This window comes from Rhipicephalus sanguineus, chromosome 8, assembly GCF_013339695.2.
Source record: "Rhipicephalus sanguineus isolate Rsan-2018 chromosome 8, BIME_Rsan_1.4, whole genome shotgun sequence".
Taxonomy (NCBI): Eukaryota; Metazoa; Arthropoda; class Arachnida; order Ixodida; family Ixodidae; genus Rhipicephalus; species Rhipicephalus sanguineus.
In genome coordinates, this window is record NC_051183.1 from 9,308,089 (window position 1) to 9,327,729 (window position 19,641).

General features: G+C 45.7%; 1 protein-coding gene and 1 long non-coding RNA gene across 3 annotated transcripts in view; one reads left to right on the top strand and one right to left on the bottom strand.

The window, feature by feature from the left end:
* Window positions 1-11,365, top strand: part of LOC125759599 (uncharacterized) — a 77,014-nt gene extending 65,649 nt beyond the window's left edge. Inside the window, exon 3 of one of the 2 annotated variants that reach the window (XR_007417227.1) lies at window positions 11,134-11,365. This is a non-coding gene — a long non-coding RNA (uncharacterized LOC125759599). Of the gene's footprint in view, window positions 1-8,421; window positions 8,522-11,133 lie in introns of those variants that run through there. The other variant, XR_007417228.1, reaches the window with a different exon arrangement.
* Window positions 11,366-12,556: 1,191 nt separating this feature from the next.
* Window positions 12,557-19,641, bottom strand: part of LOC119401301 (tyrosine 3-monooxygenase) — a 44,920-nt gene continuing 37,835 nt past the window's right edge. The window contains 4 exon segments of the mRNA XM_037667996.2: window positions 12,557-12,745; window positions 13,657-13,812; window positions 16,260-16,347; window positions 17,651-17,751. Of these exon segments, the coding sequence (XP_037523924.2) occupies window positions 12,557-12,745; window positions 13,657-13,812; window positions 16,260-16,347; window positions 17,651-17,751 (534 nt within the window).

Here is a 19,641-nt window from a genome sequence, read left to right on the forward strand (position 1 = left end):
GGCCATTTGGGAGGTTATATAACACGGTCCAATAAAAAACTGGAATTCATTAAAAAAACAAATAATAAAAAAAAGCTTCATTCTAATTGATACAGTAACGTCTATTAGCTGTTAAAATTTTCAGACTATGATCCGCCCGACTCTTGGCCGATCCCCTTGAGTGGGTAGGTGCCATCATCCCAGGAACATCATCATCATCAAATCGTAGAGGAACTCACTATCGCAGGTACCGTACACCTGCAGTTTCCTCGTGACGGATGCCAATTTCGGAGATACGGCAACAGTTTTTTTTAAAGACGATAGTCTTTCTTGGGGAACTGTTTAGAAAAAGTTTATTTTATCGTAGGACGTTACGAACATTTAGAAACAGTGTCCGTACAACAAGAACATTAACATACACAAATGACGAAACACAATACACATAAAACGTTTAAACAGAAATGTCGAAGTTCACAGTGTGTCCCTAATGCATGCTACTAAGAACTAGCATGCGCACACTTATCACAATATAGACAATGTACATGACTATGTATATACACAGTACAGATGACTTGCTGAACATGCCAGCAAATATGTACAGCATTATGTACAGCATATTTTTATGGTATATGTAATTTACATAATTTACAGTTTGAGCATGAAATGTGTTTATACAAGAACCTGCATGGCTACGGGGATATGCACACACAGAAATAATAAATACAAACAGATTTTACGCAATACTATTCACTGTGTGATAACCTGGCTACAAGAACCAGGTCAGATGAAAAGCTAGCCGCACACGTCCATTAACTACCGACAGGAAGCGGCACGACCACTGCCGTAGAAATTCCTCTTCCCCAAGGAAGAACAATTCCTCCGACAAAAAGGACAGCAGTTCCGAGTACAACCGTTCCAAAATTGGAAACAGAGAACTTAAACGCAGAAATTTTGGTCTGTCTTTCTGTCTGCCTTTCTGTTTGTCGGCACGTCCCTCGATTCAGCCTCTCGGCCAAAGTTGAACCACTTGCACAAGGGCCAGCCATCGTGAACGGCTCACTAGGTTCATACTTGTGTACATGGTTGATCAAAAAGCGAACATTACGCATATCTGAGGCGCAACATCACTAGGTAAGTATTAGGTGGTGTGTTCCTTTAATAGAAAATACATAGATACGTAATTCTAGAGACCCTAGTTTCTTAAGCTGCGCTGAAAATGCGACTGCGCCGAAATTTGGCTTCCTCCGTGCCCTCTGCGCGAGCTCATTGTTGTGTTTCGGTTTCAGTTCAGTATTGCACTGTACGAGTGCCATGGGGCGCCGCTCTGGCATTCCTGCTTTACCCAGGCGACGTGAATATAAAAAGAGTGTGTGGAGAGCACTCGTTGAGTGCAGACGTTTCTTCTGCTTCGGCGCTTCGCGCCAAACCGCGTGTTCGGGCTGGCTGGCGTCCCCGCCGGTCGCGTTGGTCACCGCCGGTCTTGCCTGCTGCTGCGCCGGGACTACCAGCCCGCAACACAGCATTCACGTTTCCCGACGTATTGCCAGATGGCGTTCATATCTCACGCAGCGCATCTTCTATCGTCTTTAGACGACATTTGCAGCGAAGCACGCAGATACGCGGCCAATTTTTTTCGCCTGTATTCGTGAGTACTTATCTACCTTCTTTTATATTCTTCCCGTGGGATTGTCACTGAATATTACTCGCAGACATTATCGTATATGTAGGACAACTCCACGCTCTCCATATCCGCGGAAGAAAGAAAAGGCGGAGCACCAAGCAAGACAATTGACCTCTTTTTCTATTAGGGTTTACCGACATACCGAATCTGAGCTCGTAAATGCTACCGAGACGAGATAAAAATCCCGATATTGACGTCATCCTTGGCCGCCCTACGAAAACATGTCAACCTCTCGCAATCTCTGACGCATGAAACAATGTCCTCTGCCTCGAAAGAGGTTAACGCTTCTAGGAAATCTTGCGACTATGTTTCATTCGGTTGCACAAACCGCAGTCGTCATGTCGACAATACCGACTGTTTTATAGAGGTTCCTGCAAAAGTCTAACTGGTTAGCCAGTAGTTAATACAATGCAAAAGTGTGCGGATGTGAACGCGTCGTCGTCTTGTTGTTGTTGTTTACCTATTCACAGTGGCTCACACCCACTGTGGGGGATTGGCCAAGAATAGACTGGTTTTATCAATTGTTATAAAACACAAGAATAGGGTAGTTTATAGGATAGAAACTTAACAAAATTATATAAGAAGCTTTGGTGTTCGATGAAAGGTGTATTAACAATGCTTTTTTTTTTCACTTATTAGTAATAGATAATGAAATAAATAAATAAATGAGTACCCTAATTTTTATTTAGACATGTGTATACACATGAATATAACAATAATGTGTGGCAAGTAAATCGATTGCTTTCATTGAGATAATGCCGCACAGCCACACAAACCTTCGGAGTGCAGACGCCCGTTTCGTTTTCGTAGCGAGCACACAAATTTCACCATCGGTAGCAAATAATGTCGAAGTAACTTGGCGTGTTCTAAGCTCGCGTGAAAGCCTCCAGCGCAACTCACGCTGTTCCTTCTTGTGCAAAAAATTAGGCAGTACGAGGTTAAAAGATTTTAATGAGGTCCTGTCCACTACAGTGCAGTTTCCTTATCGAAAGGTCATTGAGATTTCTTGTCCACTACGCTTCCCCGTTGGAATCTCTGCTTAACTCTTGCAGAGTGTAACGTTGGGCGAGTTGGTGCCTAGCTTAACGACGTATTTGTGGTGCAATTGAAAACAAGGAAGAAAAAAAAAGGAGAGAAAACGGGCAAGTCTAGCCAGACTGTGGGTACATAGGCCAAACCAGCCGCTGCGTTAATGATCGCCATAGGGAGCATATATTATCGATTAAGAATGGTGCGGGTTCACACCTACCGTTTCATTGTGTTTCGTGCTGCTGCGCACCACTGTTCGGAGAAACGCGTGTGATAGGAAGAAGCAGGGAAACGTTAGCACGTGAAGTGCTTCAGGCTTATCACATACAGAAGGGGAATGGATGCGTCAGTGTCGCTTCGACCTCCTTGTACAAGAGTGAATGCCTTTGAGACAGCGCTGTGCGATAGCTTTTTTATTGTGCTGTGTGATGGTTTGCATGTGCTGCGCCCTCTGTTTGTGCGCGTATCTTAAAATATATATATTTGGGTGATGTGCGGAAAATAAACTAGTTGGAAGTCTGGCGCCCTATCCTGTCTTCTCTCGTTTTTCTTCCTTGTGTTCGCTTGCGCCACGAATATTTCGTTAACCTACTTAACTCGGCGAGCTCTAACGACCAACAGTTTCGTGCCCTTTCGCTCTTTTCTCCCGCGAGGGGGCGTGACGTACGCCACCAGTTCGAGGCCGAAGCCAACGAGTGCGGCACACACGCCGGCCAGGTAGAGGTAGAATATTCCGTGCACATCGCCGATGCTGAGAGCGTCGACACGGTCCTCGTCCTCTTGCAGGCAGCGAGTGTAGTTCATCACCCGGGTGTCGATCATGCGCTCGAACAGGTGGCTGTCGATCATGTAGCGAGCTCTGCGATATACAAAAAAAAAACATGGCTGATCCCTCTGTCACAGGAATCGGTGTAACACGAAAGTCTTCACAGACGTAGTTGAGCGTTTGTTGTGCATTCTTTCGCCCCAAGCGCCAAGGAATGAATGCTACAGCATCAAATTGTAATGTTACGCGAAGAACGGCAAGCCGCTCAAAACTTGCAATGCGCTGCTCAAGCAGAAAGAACGCGCGGAACAAACATACACAGGATGAGCGCGAACTGTCACAGTTGTAACTTATTTCTGTGGGAGCAGCGCGCTTCTTTCGCAAAAGCGGTCGCTGCAGTGAGCGAGGTGACCTTCGTGCTCTCATCGGAAACTTGCAGGCAGAGCGCAAGACGTGCAAACCACCGAGGTCACGAGATCAGCGCCCGCACGAGCGACCACGCTTTGTCGAGGCGCGCGCTATTCCGCGTGGGGGACGACTTTTAAAGCGAGCTCTTCACGCTCTTCGAGCCCTTCGTGCCATCTCGCTAGCAATAACGAAAACACGCTGTACCGCCGATCTCTGAGTACCGCCACCGGCAAATGGTGTGCATAAATAGCTTGCCGTTAGCATAACAGAGAACATGCCGTCTGTGGGGGAGTCGTTTCGCGCTGCGCGCTGGCGATCGAGAGGTCGTAAGTTCGACTCCCGGTGACGGAACTTTTTCTTATAGTTTTCTTTGCCTTATGGTAGTCTTTATAATTTACAACGTCATATCCGTGACGGAAATGCGTCAGTGGAGCCGTGGTGGATCCCGGCATAGAACACTTTCGTGTTAACCCTTTCAGACGCCACCTATGAAGAACTGTCTGTAAACACGCCAAATCGATGCAACGTTTTTTCAAGGCAATCGATATTCTATTCCAACAAAAATAATGTCGTAATACGTTAACCTATGCATGTTATAGTAATCATTCCTAATTGGTTTGTAGTTAAATATCTATTTATTCTGAAGCCATTCATGCCGTCTTTTTGCATAAACATAATCAAATCTCAGGCTAGAAATACAGTGCAAATTCATTCTCGGTTATGTCCGTGCTGAGAAAAGAAAAATTATACTTTAGACGTGGCTCGCGGGAAGCGGCACGTCGAAGGACTCGTCGAACATGGTAGTGCCTCCAGCAAAGTAATCGTATGCAACAGTACACTGCAAAATGAAGTTAAGTGAAGACAAATTTATTATGCAGGAGGTTCAATTCATCCAAACCTCAATGTATCTGGCTCTTCCGTAGCCCCTATTCGATACAAATAGCAAATACAGGTGGTAACAAATTGTAGTGTTATACGAAGTGAGGCTGGCAGCTAACTGTTTTGTATCCGATCTCGCATAGCTACAAAACTCTGGTGTAAGAGAATACGGCCGCTCCAGGCAGAGATGCTCTGTCCGCATAGTCACTTCACGTTGAGAGCGCAGCACGTAGAGGGGTATGCGAGCCGCCCGCTGTGATGGCTGTCGAGATAGCGCGCGCGCCAGTGATCGCGACCGCGCCCTTAGATTCAAAGTTCAAAGTTGCTGCTCGCGCGACACCCCCCCCCTCTCGCTCTCGCGTCTTTTCATGCTCGTTAAAGACGGGCGGGGCGTTTCCTGTCTGCTTCGACGGCAGGCCTCCCGAGCGGGGTGATGTTATCACATGCACCCTCCGAGCGACCGAAATCGGCCGGCTCGATTAATCGCTGCTTCGGCCGCGTTCGTCGCCCCCGCTAGCGCGTTTTTACCCGTGGTAGAACCTACGATGCGCGGGGGGACCTTATCAATTTGGTCTTAATACGGTACATGACGGCGACGGCAAAAATCCGTCGACACTGTCCATATAATTGCTATCGCAATAAAAAAAAGACGACGCGCATTCGTTATCCCGTTGCGACACGCATTAATAGGGAGTTTTAGCTTGTAACGTATACTTCTTTACGTTACCGTTACCGGATTACGTTTACCGTTTTACCGGAACTCGAGTTTTAGTACCGTTTTTTAGCTGCCCAAACGTAAACCTTTACGTACGTACGTAAACCTTTACGTTTGCGCAAACTCCTAAGTGGTGATGATAACAGCATTTAAACTACATTTAATTTAGATAATATTGAATTACGCTGCGGCAAAATAATAAGAGAGGTTTTTAGCGTGTGCAGTATCCCGGTATAAGCGAAGGTGTGTAGCAATACCAGGTTACCGGGCGATGGTGTCGACATCTTGTGACGTTTCGCGCAACCACAATCATGCACACGTTTGTTTTTGCTTAGTGTTCTTGAGGGGAAAAAATGATTAAAAAGGCAACTCATTCGTAATAATGCCGCTGCAAGGCATTTACATTGGGAGTAGAATGCCCGATGTTTCTACAATAACAATTTTGTGCTCGCCTGGTACACCTTGGCCCCGCTAGATGGCGCCACCTATCCAGCCTGTCAGCGTCTTTAGGCTTCTTACGTTTGCGGATTCGGTATTCTAGGTCGCTCTAGGCTCGGTAATCCGGCTGAAATAAGGTGATCGAGCGCACTTTGCTTATTTTGACTCGGCGGCTGGAGTCTCCGCAAAGCGGATATCGCGAGTAGCCACGAACGAAGGTGGATTTGCGAGATAGGGCCGTAAACGTAAAGCCTATCCGGCGAATAGTTTACGTTCCGTAAACCTTTACGTTCCGTAAAGGTTCGCGCATGCGCAGATTCCATCCGGTATCCGGTAACACGGTAACGTAAAGAAGTATACGTTACAAGCTAAAACTCCCTATTATCGACTGCCTATAAGCCGCCGCGGTGAACACGTCGTCATGGTGCTTGACTGCTGACCCGCCGGTCGCCGGCCGCGGCGGCCATATTTCGATGTGGTCACATTTCGATGAGCCCCCATACGTCGTGCCTCATAATCCTATCGTGGTTTTGTCACGTAAGATCCTGGCAATTATTATTATTAGTATAGATGTGATTCAATACGTTCTACAATGACTGCGTCGAAATTGGTTTAGTTAATTTGTTATAACTTGTTTTCTCATACAATGAGAAAGCCAAGTAGTGGCTTCATTATGCGTTGACATGCTAAGCCTCAGAAGATTCTTACCTTTTTTAATGTTTACCACTGCTAGCGGTAGCTTTTTTAATTATTTCTTTTAATTGACGTGATCTAATCGAAGCGGATCGTGGCGCCTCTTGGTGGCTTCCGATTGTCTCTCACAAAAAAAAAAGGAAAAAAGCGGTGCCACCAATTATGGCGCTCTGTGTGACGCAGGTGTATCAATACAATACAGTCACTCGGAAAGGGAACAAGAATTATGCAAGCAAGAAATATACAAGTAGGCACGCACATTTTGAATGCCCTGATAATAAATAAAAAAGAGCAGTTTCGTCGGAGGCGCAACGAACAACTGTCATTTCATAACAGAGGTTGTGTACAAAATAACAAGGCTTGATTGATGTCAACTCACTGAATGTTCAAAGGAAAACAAAATTATTTACCTCGGAGATTTTTTTGCGAATATATAAAGAACAAAAGTTTTTTTTCTTTTTTATGAAGATCCACTGTTGGACATGGACCACGTGTTTTTATCAGGAGTGAGTGGTCCTGTATCTAATATCCATAAGTTTAATCTTAATGTACTCCAGCTAGGCGATAAACTATAGGCTGACATATCCGGTCTTGTCATGAATATGTTATCTATGAATGTGCTCCGTGCAATTATCTGTCTTGAGCGATGTACGTGGTGCTTATCTTAACAGTACTAATTTTCATTTGTTGCTGAGGTTTGAAGTGCCAAAACGACGATATGATTCAGGCACGCCATATTGAGGGACTCCGGCTTAATGTGGACTACATTTAATGGGCACCTAAATCCAAGTGCATGAGTGTTCCTTCGCATTTCGCCCCTTTCAAAATGCGGCCGCCGTGGCCAGGAATCGAACCCGCGCCCTCGAGCTTAGCAGCGCGGCTCCCTTGCTATGCTGCCACGGCGGATGGGTATGCAGTGAAAATACATTGTGGCATGTACAGAAAATGTCGCGTAGATTTTGTACCTGGCCTCAGATATGCAGAACTGTTCTTTTTTTTTTTCGTTCAGATTTGATGGCATTGATAGTTTTATTCATGGCTCTGTGAATAGTAACTCGCAACAGCTATTTATTCTCTGTACCAGGCATTTTTTGTTGCTTTCCACCGCGGTGATCTAGTGGTTGTGGTGCTGGACTACATACACGAAGGGCGCAGGATCAAATCCAGGCCTCAGTGGCCGCATTTTGATGGAGGCAAAATGCTAGAGGCACGTGTGCTTAGATTTATGTGCACGTTAAATTACCCAAGGTGGTCGAAATTCCCGGAGCTCTCCACTATACGGCGTCTCTCATAATCATATCGCTGTTTTAAGACGGGAAATCCCAAGAACTATTATTATATTATGATGGTCAAATTCAGATGGCGCCTACCTCTGAACGCACAGACGTGCGCACCCACTGCACTGTTGTAAAAAAAAATGCGGCAAGTTTGCACTAAGTTGCGCAAAGCTTGGCACAGCAAAGCTCGTTGATTCTCAGCTCGTGGTGCTGCAGCACGGGAATCACGACGCCGGCGGCGATTGGATCCAGCGTGCTTGGCCGAATAAGCGGCAGCCAAGAGATGACGACGGGCGGATCCGGAATACGCGCAAAGTTTGCCACTCTGAATGTGTTGAAATCGCTGTCCCTGAGCTACGGTGTAAGAAACTGTGGCGGTTGCTATGGCGACGACTCGGCGGCGGCTTGGCTATATTTAGCACAGGTGGCGCGCAGCTGTGGTGGTTGCTATGGCAACGGAGCAGCAAGGTTTTTTTTTTTTGTTAACGGACGTCTTACTGTCAGCTTCAACGGCTTCGCTGTTAAAAAACAAACACGGCGCACCTTTTCTCGATAGCTTCTCTCAGGTCGGGAGCGAGGTCCTTGCGGTGAAACATGCCGACCGTGGTGAGGGAGAGCGGATTGCGAACCACGTGGAAGCGACAGCGGCCCCCGCTGGCAGTGAAGCGCGCGTTGAGCAGACCCTTCAGGTACGTCAGCGGCAAGACGAACACGTGAGTGCGGGCCTCCACTTGGTCCAAGATGGCGGCCGCCACTTCCATCGACGTCAGCGAACCCCGGACTGGTTGCAGGCGCGGGTACAGACTGCGAAACGTCGGGTGAGCCGGCCTCTGGAAAAAAAAAAAAAAAAAACACGATACTGTAATGATGATACCCGCCGTAGTCGTGGACTCCAGATTAATTTCGACCACCTGGAGTTCTTTAACGTGCACCTACATGTTATTGCACTTAGCGTTTCGCCGTCATCTAAATGCTGTCGCCAGGAATCGAACCCGCGACCTTGAGCTTAGCAACACAACATTTCAGTCACTAAGCTACTTCGTCAGGTACATGTATTCCTTTATTCTATTGTCTTTATTGTTATAGGGCGAATACCCGACATTAGTCAACATTTATCAAGCGGTTAATCACTGCTGGTGTCGTGCGAATTAATATGGTATATGGGCTTTACACAAACTGTACACTTTTTTTCACAATTAAATAATGGTTGGTTGTATATCTCGTCTTCACCTTAGCTTTCTATGATAATACTTCGTATGCCCGGCCCACTTTTCACCACTACAGGTTCTTTATCCCCAAATTATAGCTCGGAAAATATTTTTATGACGACCCAAAAACTACCTGCACGACTCCGGCTCAAATATGTAATTTGCCTTAGAAGGAAGTCTCCGACCCAGGCAGGAACATCTGAGATTTTTTACAATCTTGGCCTTCCGATTCTAAAGCATTTTTGGCGTGTTTTTTATTGTTCCTATTTTAATCTTGCCTGCGTTTGCTGTCACTTCTTTCTTTCTTCCTTGTTTCTTCCTATCTTCATCTCCTGTTTTTTTCCTTTCCGCTCTGATTTCAATTTCCCGCTTTAATAGGGTAGCAAACCGGGTGTTATATTTCTTCCTACCTTTCCCTCATTTTCTTTTTTAATCTCTCTCGCTCTCTCTTTTAGAGAGCAAGCAAGCGTTGTGCTCCCATCAATGGCAGCTTGCTCCCTCCCTATTCCTTCTATGTCATTTGTACGTGTGCTTATGAATGTCTGCATATAAGATATGTCTGCATATAAGATAATAATAATACTAATGATAAACATCACCGTCATTCATCACTCTCGGCCTACTTTATGTTCACCGCAGGACTAAAGCCTATCTGCCAATGATCCCCAATTTGCCATATCTTCTTAATTTCGTCAGCTCCATCCAACTCGCTGCCGTCTCCCATCCTTCGGTAATCATTCCATTACTCATACCACGGGCTGTCTATCCTCCGCGTTGAGTGGCCGGTTCTTTCGTCTGATGTCAACTAGAATATCCACTACGCCTGTTTGTTCTTGATCACGCGTTTTCAGTTCTTCAGCAGTCGTCTCGCTGGCCGCCCTCTTTTCGTACTGAAGTCAGAAAGGCTGCGATTTCCGTATCGGATGCCAGTGCGCTGAAGTTGTGCATGTCCGAGAAGGACGGTGGGCGTACGAACGAGAGAGAATTCAGGACAACAAAAGAAATAATGGCAGTTTCGCCCTAGTGGTGCCAAGCCTGAAGGAAGAGCGCAGCTGGGTTTGTTTCTCTCTCTATTTTTTTCTCTTTTTCTTCTCTCTGTTTCTTGTACCTGTCGCTGTCTATCCGTTTCTTTCTCTCTCTCTCTCTTTCTCTTTCTGCCTTGCTCTCTTTTTCTTATTTGTTTTTTTTTCTCTGACTGTATCTTTCCGTGTCTTTATCCGGCACACGTGGGGGCCTACGTGAGAGATAACTGTTCAGGCATTTGATTTCTTCTTTATCCAAGCTAACCGACGGCTGGCTTACGCACGCGCTACCACTCTTATCGTATATGCCAGGCCTCAACCATTAGACGCCTTTCTTCATTCCGCGTATCTTTTTGATGATTAATCCCTACCAACTAGCTCGGCTTTCTGTCATTCTGATGTGCCTTAGCGACAGATTGTACCCCTTCGTACGTGCGTGTGCTCTCTCTCTCTCTCTCTCTTTCTGTTGCCCTTTCCCTTACCCTTAGTGTAGGGTCTCTCGTATTGTTAACCTCCCTGCCTTTCCTCTCGGTACTAGCTGCCGTCCTCCCATTCTTCAATGTTGCTTCGACCATTTTCCTAGTCGCTTTAATAGGTAGCTTTGTCTGCAGAAGTTACTGCAACACGCGCTATTACGTAAACAGGTTTACGAACGCATTGCGCATTTCGTTTTTTTTTTTTTTTTTGAGGACATACATTGCGAGCAGCCAGGCATATAGCTCAGCATTTTGATGGAGGCAAACTGCTAGAGGCCCGTGTGCTTAGGTTTGGCGCACGTTAAATAACCCCAGCTGGTCGAACTTTACGGAGTCCTCCACTATGGCGTCTCTCATATTCATATCGTGGTTTTGGGGCGTAAAATTCGAGCATTTATTATTATTGTTATTATTATTATTATTATTATTATTATTATTATTATTATTATTATTATTATTATTATTATTATTATTATTATTATTATTATTATTATTATTATTATTATTAGGCATATATAGCTCACGTTGAAGAATCTCTCGTGGATGCTGCCTTTCTCTGCAGCGATGCGTATGGCGGGAAAACGCAGCAGGTCGTCCACCGAGTCCACGTGGTCCTCGGTGTCCTTGACGAGCAGGCTTCCCTTGAGCTCGCCTCCGAGGCTGGACATGAGCACGAGCATGGCCAGGAACCAGAAGCAGAGCAGCACACGCCCGAACTCGCTCGAGGTGCGCTTGTTGCAGCCTGCAATCGTGAATGGCGCCCGAAAGAGTTGCTACGAGACTTGCTTTCTTGGGCACCCCTTGGCAGTTTCAGTTTGAAGGGTCCTGTTCGTTCCCGCTTCTTTTAGCAGCGTACCTGTTTAAGCTCGGAGAAGCCCCGTTAGTCGCGAACAAAAATTATCATCATCATGAACCGGCACGCGGCCTCTTCGAATTCGCTCCCAGAACACATGTTCCGATTTGTCCGGCGAGGGATGCGATAATTCTGATGGGCGAGAGAACGAGTGCGGAGAGAGAGAGAAATTCTTGGCGAAAAAAATTTCTTGGCGAGGCGGGATTCGAACCCGCGTTCCCACGATCCGAAGGCGAGCGTCCTAAACACTCGGCTATCGAGGCACGCTAGCAGAGCATGGCATGGCCTTGTATAGCATAGTATAGTAAGGGGGTTGGAAAGGGAAGTGGACGTGAGGAGTGAAAGGAGGAGGGGAACGGGTGAAGCATAGATAGTGAAGAGAGAAAGAAATGGAAGAAAGACGGGAAAAGATAAAAGGCAAAGAAATAAATAGGCACAACTAGAAAAACAGAGAGCAAGACAGAAAGAGAGAAACGGGAAGCGAGAAATAGAGCGACAGAGAGAAAGGGAAGAAACAGAAAGAAAGATGGAAAGAGGGGAGATAGACAGAACAATATGGAGAGAAACGAGGTCCCACTTCCTTCAGGCTTGGCACCACCACTAGTGCGAAGCGGCCTCAACTTCTTTTTTTTTTTTGCCATCTTAAAATTCAAATCAGTCATACAATTAAAGTTTCCTATGCCAGCACTACCCCACTCTCCGCTGCCTGGTGGATGTTTTAACGTAAGCAAAGCATGGCAAATAAAAACACCCAAGAAGCCAAATAGCAGCATCGCAAAAGACGATAATGAAGTGATACTGGTTTGAAAGTCTGTGGGCAAGAGAGCGGTTGGGCCTCCGGATGATGCGCTGCCCATGTGCGTTATGCTTCGTGCGCGAAACGAATAGCTACCATGGGATAAAAATAAATCTGGAGTCTCCCACTGGAGCGCTGCATATTGAGATCGCGGTGCCAGCATGCAAGACTTACGTTAGAACTTCTATTCTAATGTTATATATATATATATATATATATATATATATATATATATATATATATATATATATATATATATATATATATATGAGAGAGAGAGAGAGAGAATGCAAGAGCACATTGCCTTCCCCCCACCCCACCGGGGAAAAATGAAAACTACACTGATGATGTGATGTGCGCAGTACCTTGCGGAAGCATGAACTGCAGGTATTCCCATAGATGGTTCCAGTAGCTACCGAGACGCACACCTACGCCGCGACCCGGAGCCAGCGTGGAAAACAGCGACTCTCCGATGGTTGACACGAAGGCCACCAGGAACCAGCTCAGGAAAATGGCCAGCCAGACCTCAGAAAGACAAGAAAATATATTCACGCCAGCTTTCAGAAACAAGTGCTCGAAACTGAGCCGTGTACTAACTGCTGCTTTAGAGTAAGTGAATATTTCTAGCCCTGCGAATTAAGGCGAAAGCGTTTATGCGAACGTCGCCTCGAACGAAAAGCCGGTGTGACAGAAGTGAAGGAAATGAATATCGCGTGACGTCTAAGGGAGCAAAAGCCATACTAAAGCAAGTGAAAACATGACTGGGCATATATATTACGAGAATCAAAACAAATCAAGTGAGTAGTGAGTTAATATAGCGCGAGTTCACTAGTGAAAGTTCAACTAGCGGCAGTTAATAAGTGATATTTAGTTCTTTCAGGACAATGAAAGCAAACTAGGTGAGTATTGAGTAAATTAGTGCATGTTAGTTAGTGAACACTGAACACCGATATAAAGTGTCCGGTATAAAATAGCCACACAGGATGGATTTCGCCTTCGAGTCGTCTTAAGCGAATGCGTAAGGGTTCCTGCGAGTCATTCCCTATAGTTTATGCTAGTTACACAAAAGTACGGCATTTGCTGTAAATCGTTCGATATTCTCCATGTAGACTACTAATAAAAATAAAACTTGGAGGGCGCCTGAGCTTCGCTTTCAAGAGTAGAACGCGATAGCGTAATCGGACCGTGTTCGTATCGCCTTATCACCTAAGAGGGGGGCACAAAATCTGCCCCGTACATTGACCCTTCTAGTCACCTAAGAAGGGGGGCGGCGCAAAATCTACCTCATACATTGACTTAGTAGGGTGGGAGAGCGCTGCGATGAACCTTCGGCCTCCCCCCCCCCCCCCCCCCCCCCCCGATGGGGAAACCTGCGCACGCCTATGCTTAAAAGTGCAGTTGCTGCAGCTCAAAAGCAGAAAGAAGTAGTTAACCACCTGGGACTGGAAGGCGTTGATAAAGCTGAAGGGGTCGACAATTTTTCGTGGGTGCGGTGCCAGTATGGTGGAGTAGCCGAAGACGTAGGGGTAGAAGTTGGCCGCCTCCAGTCGCTCGGCGATCAGGCCTGCCGGACCGATGAACAGGTCCACTTCCTGCGGGTAGCGGTACGATACGCGGAGATCCTGCCCAGTGTGCCTTAGCAAGTGACTTCCGGTTTTGTTCGGCGCGATTGCCGAAGAGATAGATGTCATACAAATGGCACAACGCTGGCAAAGTAAACGCTGATGCTGAAAGGAAAGCAAACGTCAGCGCCGTGTATGTCTTCATTTCGTTCATCGTGTCTAGTTTGATTTGCGCTATTTATCGCAAAATAACTGACCACGAACTATAGCTCAGCAAGCCACACAGCTGATATTAATGCGCAATTGAAGAAAAAAAAACAAGAAGCAAACTCAGTTTTTCTTACTATACAGTGCGACTGAGCTTCTCATCAGATTAAATACCGATGCATTTTATGAATATATAGGCTTTATCTAAAGTCTCTTCTTTGGATTAGCGCTCACAACTCACTATGTGAAGTGACTAGGAGCAGCTGTACACAGATAACCGCGCTTACTATACGCATGTAAGTTAACTGAAACAGCAGAATTAAACAACAAAAAAGAAGACATAGGCAGACGCTTGCACGTGTGTGTATGTGGTTTGTAAACACTGACAGAACCGGGTCTTCTTGCAGACAATCACTTATTACGGAGAGAGCCTTAATTATAAGCGTCATTAGGTGAAAAATCCGGCGTGATCACAAAACGGTGCAGAAAAAGCGCAAACCAAAAAACTGACTCAAGATACGCGTCCACTTGATATTTGCGGTGTTCGTATTACTAAGCAAAATATAAAAAGCTGCGTCCCTCCCAAGCGTGGTTCGAAGCGTGTGAGATGCGTGTTCACTTGGTCCGTGCGGTGTTCGTATTACTAAAAATTCGGGAAGTTTGTACGAAGTTGCGCAAAGCTTGGCACAGCGAAGCACGCGTCAGTCGCCGCTCGTACATGTCTGTCGGCGTCGACAGACACGTCTAGCTTTGAGATGCGTGGCTTCCTCCTCGGGAGGACGCCCTATGACTCCCTCGGCACGATCGGGCGCAGCCAGGCTATGCACTCTAGAGCGGAGGCTGCGCGCGGGCTTAGCTACTCCGCTTGCGCGGCGTTTCCAGGTGGTGCGGTATCTGGTCGCTAGACGACACGATGCTTCCTTCCTCTTTATGTTTGCCTTATTTTCTCAGTATATTTCTTTACCTCTCTTTCGTTGATCTATCTTTCTGCATTTCTTTCTATTTCTCTGTCGCATTCTTCCTGCGCTCCGCTTTACTCTCTCTCCCTCCTCCTCACCATCGCATCTCTCCTCCACTTCCCTTTCCCACCCCCTTGCTACACTCGCCTTCGGATTGAGAGTATGCGGGTTCAAATCTAGCCTCGTGAAGAATTTTTTCCTGCAAGAATTTCTCTTTCTTTATATCTTTCTTTCTTTCTCTCTCTCTCTCTCTGCACTCGTTCTCTCAGCCATCAGGGTTATTGCAGGAGCGGCGAGTAGTGCAGTTTGCCCAAATTCTGTGGCACGGGCCCGTTCCTGATGATGATCACTTTTTACAGAGCAGTGACGCCGTGTTTAACAGCTTCGCTGGTAATAAAACATCAAAAGCTGCGTCCCACTCTAGCGTGACTCTAAGCGCGTGAGATGCGCATTCCCTTCGTTTTTGCGGTGTTCGTATTACTGAATAAAATAAAAAAGCTGCGTCCCTCTCAAGCTTGGCTCGAGGAGCGAGAGACGCATGTTCACTTTGTGTTTGCGATGCTCGTATTGCTAAATAAAATATAAATTACACCATCTCCCACTAAAGGGAACAGTGCGGGGATGCGAAGCAGCGCATGGGTCGACTTAAAGTTCCCTTCATCACGGGCACCTTGCCCGATGTTAACGCGTCCTTGCAAGTGGAGCACACCATGAATTCACTGTAGTTGCGGTTGCTGTTACTCGTCCCGAACTCTTGCTGGAGCACGCCACGCGGGTTCATCGCGCGTCTGCAGAATCTCGTTCCCCGACGCCATCACATGATTGCTGAGAGAGTGTGAGGGGAAGAGGCCACAGCGTCTTACCCAAGCCCTGACACAGGCCCGAACGCGCTAGCGCGTGCCAGCACACATGGTTTTGTCTGCGTTACGCCAAGCTAGGACAGCATACGGCAGCCCGGGCGCCTAAAGTGCTCTGCACGTATCATAATCAAGGCGGTCGAAGAACAAGAGGAAGAAGACTTCTCCTTAGCGCGAGCGCGCGCTCAGATGGCTATGGTAGGTGATAAAAAGCGGACGGTCGCCTATAGAACTACGGACAGAGCCCAGCGCAAAAGCTGCTTCGCATCTAAAAGCTGCGTCCCTCTCAAGCGTGGCTCGAGGCCCGTGAGAAGTGCGTCTTTAAAAAAGCTATTTATGCTTTCGCCTTTATGTCGTCTTAAGTGCATAAGAACCCCGGTATTTTTTTAATCAATCAATCAATCAATCAATCAATCAATCAATCAATCAATCAATTCCGTGTGCATGCGCTGACCTTTCTCTGTAACATGCCGATAGCTCCGGTGAAGCTGCCGTTCACTTTGTACCCCCACTGGCCGTCCGGGGGTAGAGTCAATACCGGCCTGTTTGTGACGAGAATTCAATACGCATCTTCAAAACACATATAAGAACCACTGCGGATGCTTTGACGGGATTTCATGCGTGTTAGAAGAAACTGAAATATAGTATGCAGAAGCGTTTTTAAATTTATTCCACAGCTTTCTGAATTCTTCAACATTTCGAAATCTCGAGAAAACTCAATTATGAAACTGTGCAGTTCGGAAATAGAAGAAACGAGGTCACAATTTCGTAAGTTTCACGTAATAACAGATGTGAAACGGACAACGTATTTATATGTTGTCCAACATATATTTGTTTAGATGTATAGTATCAAAGTGCTCGTAACTATCATTTTGATATGTAAATCAAAGTTTGGTCGCGAGCCAGATATCCCTGTTAACATCCAATCAAGCCGCCCATAATATGTGAAATAGTATTGACTGCGCAAATAATTAAAAACAAATTAAAGGTCAGCTGCTAATTCCAGTGGTTTTTAAGAACGTCATGAAATAAAAATTGACCCTTTCACGCCTGCTGGAGGTAACCTAGCTCCGAAGATGAAAACACGAACATTGTACAAGCAGCTTTGGTGCGAAAATATTATGGGCTGTATATCATAAATATGTGGCGTAATGTGTATGAGGAAGCGTAGACGAAAGCGAGGGCTCTAAGCTTAACGTCTGTTACTACACCGTAAAAAAAGAAAATGTATCAGACACTTAGATAACACGCGGAACCACACGCAAGCAGCAATACGCGGCAGCTGTTAACTGAACATGACAATGGATGCATACTCACTTTTTGTCCCGAATATTTGGGTACATATAGATAGTACAGAAAAGCGTATTTAGATGGGCGAAGAAAACACAGCGACGACCAAAGTAAAAATATATTCTTAAAAAGACGTTTCGGTTCCCACACGGGAGCCTTCTTCACAATGAAGCAAGAGCAACAAGTTCGCTTACTTATAAGGTCGTCTAATCACATGTTTGAGGCAACGCGCATACACAGGCTTAAGATTACCACAGTTCTTGTTCAGCGTGTGCGCAGTGGTTTGAATAAACAAGGGATATATTTTTACTTTGATATATATATATATATATATATATATATATATATATATATATATATATATATATATATATATATATATATATATATATATATATATATATATATTATTATGATAACGTAGATGGGCGCAGTAGAGCCACTCAAGACATGCGCACTTCTCCTAAGATTAGTTTGTTAGCGAGCATGAAAACGAGATACACATTCGCATTGTCCACAGTTACATGCCCATCATTTTCTTTCTGCTGTCCTTACCTGACGTTAAGGCCCCGTATGATGAGGGCCAGCATCTCGGCGACAGGTCCGGACATGCGATGGCCGTACGCGTCTTGCGTAACCACAATGAATGGAAACATCTAGAAGAGAAAGGACGACGCCGCTCTTTAACGAAACTTCACACCATTTTCTGTAAGAAATTTATTCACTACGACGGCACAATATCAGTCTGAAAAGCGCGGCTAGAACGAGGACACAAGGAAAGTAAACACTCTGCAGGACGTGTTCTGGTTCAAAATGGTCTATTTTCAGCTTTGCTGCTTCAGCTCATATACTGAAGGTAAACCAACTATAAGCAAGATGTTATCACTAAGATGCGTTCCACTGATGGTGATGATCGCTGGTGTTCGCGTACATTCGGAAATTTAAACCCATTGCGGGCCTCCTGCGCAATCTCATTAGACAAGCCTCCTTCGTGATAGAATCTGCGACGACATATAATCTAGATGCAGTAGGGATGTCTGAAGCCGAGCGCTTACTGTGTAGCAGTGAAAACCCATGTGAAAAATAAGTAATAAGGAAAGCAATGTACGTAGGAAGGTACAAAGAAACAACGCGGCACCGATCTGCACGAATTTTTCAATGGCATTGCAAGTAAAAATGCCGCATTAACAATTACAGCAGCGTTTTAAAAAATTTTTTTTTTGTAATATTGCTTTCTTCAAAAAAGCGTGCGAATCTATGCACAGAGCTTTCTGAAGACTAGTTTGAGGGGTCACCTAAATATTTTGTTTGGGTTGTTTCGTTGCATGTGTCTGTAAATGCAATGTTTTTAATTGTTTGTATCCCTGTTTCCACAAGCAGTGACCGAATTTCTCACGCTCTGGTAGACGACACGTAGATATCCCTGCTCGATGCTTGCGTTGGCTGGAGCTTCCACCTTCGGGAAAAACATCTTCTGTGAAACAGTTGAGGACTTGCTCGACGCTCCGTTGGTGTGGGTTTCCTTTCGTGCGAACGTGTTTAAGCCAAACACTATACCCAGAAGCGCCCACCTGCTGAATATGCTTTCAGCTAAGTGAGAAATCAGGCCATGCTAAGCTCGTATACGACGTCGAAATGAAGCGATGACTGCAGCCCGACAGGGTTGCCAGCTGACGGCCTAATGCGCTTGGCGCATTATGTCGTCAGCTCTGTGTAGAAGCCTGCCCGCAATCTCTTTGAAATCGTAAAAGCCATTTGTGCTGGCGAATATCTCCGCCTAGCATCTTATGGCTCCTGCTGCACCCGCTGCAGCTCATTACGAAAAATCGTCTCACTTTGACCACTGAGCTTCGCCATTTTAACGGACGCCAGTTCACGTCGTAAACAAAATCATTAGCGTGCATTTTCGTTTCAACTCATCAGCATAATTTATGAACCACTGAGAGGCGTCTTGTAGGCGCGCTTTCCTTCCCGAACAGTGCGCTCCACTTCTGTTCTCTTAAAATGACCGCGCAGCGTTCGTGCGGTTCTCTTTTATCACAAGTCCGTCAGCTTATGTTTATTGATGGCAAATGATATTTATACCTCATAAATGTGTCGTCACCTGGATTCCTAGAGTCCGCGTTTGAATTATATAGGCTGTGTAACGTTAATTTTTTAATCGAAGACCGCTCGAGTCGTGTCGCTAATGGGAGTATATGAACAAGAACGTAAGAACGGAGACTGCTATGCCGCTTCCTCTATCGCTCTGCCGATATTTCGTTTGAGCCTTAGTTTCATGCATGTTTCTTTAGTACTTTAAATTAGACGCCCATAACTCCATTTGCCATGGCGGAGTTTGTGATCTAGAAGTGATCGCAGAAGAGCCGGATGGGCAGGGTGGTAAGCGGTCTCAAAAACAATGAAGAGATTTGTCGAGGCTGTCTTAAAAAAAAAAATGCCGGCCATTTTTCAAAAGGCTGCATGCTCATGTTGTCATCGGTAAGTATAGGCAGTATCAGTGCCACACATCGCGCGCGTTGAGTTGAACAATGAGGTTCGCAGTA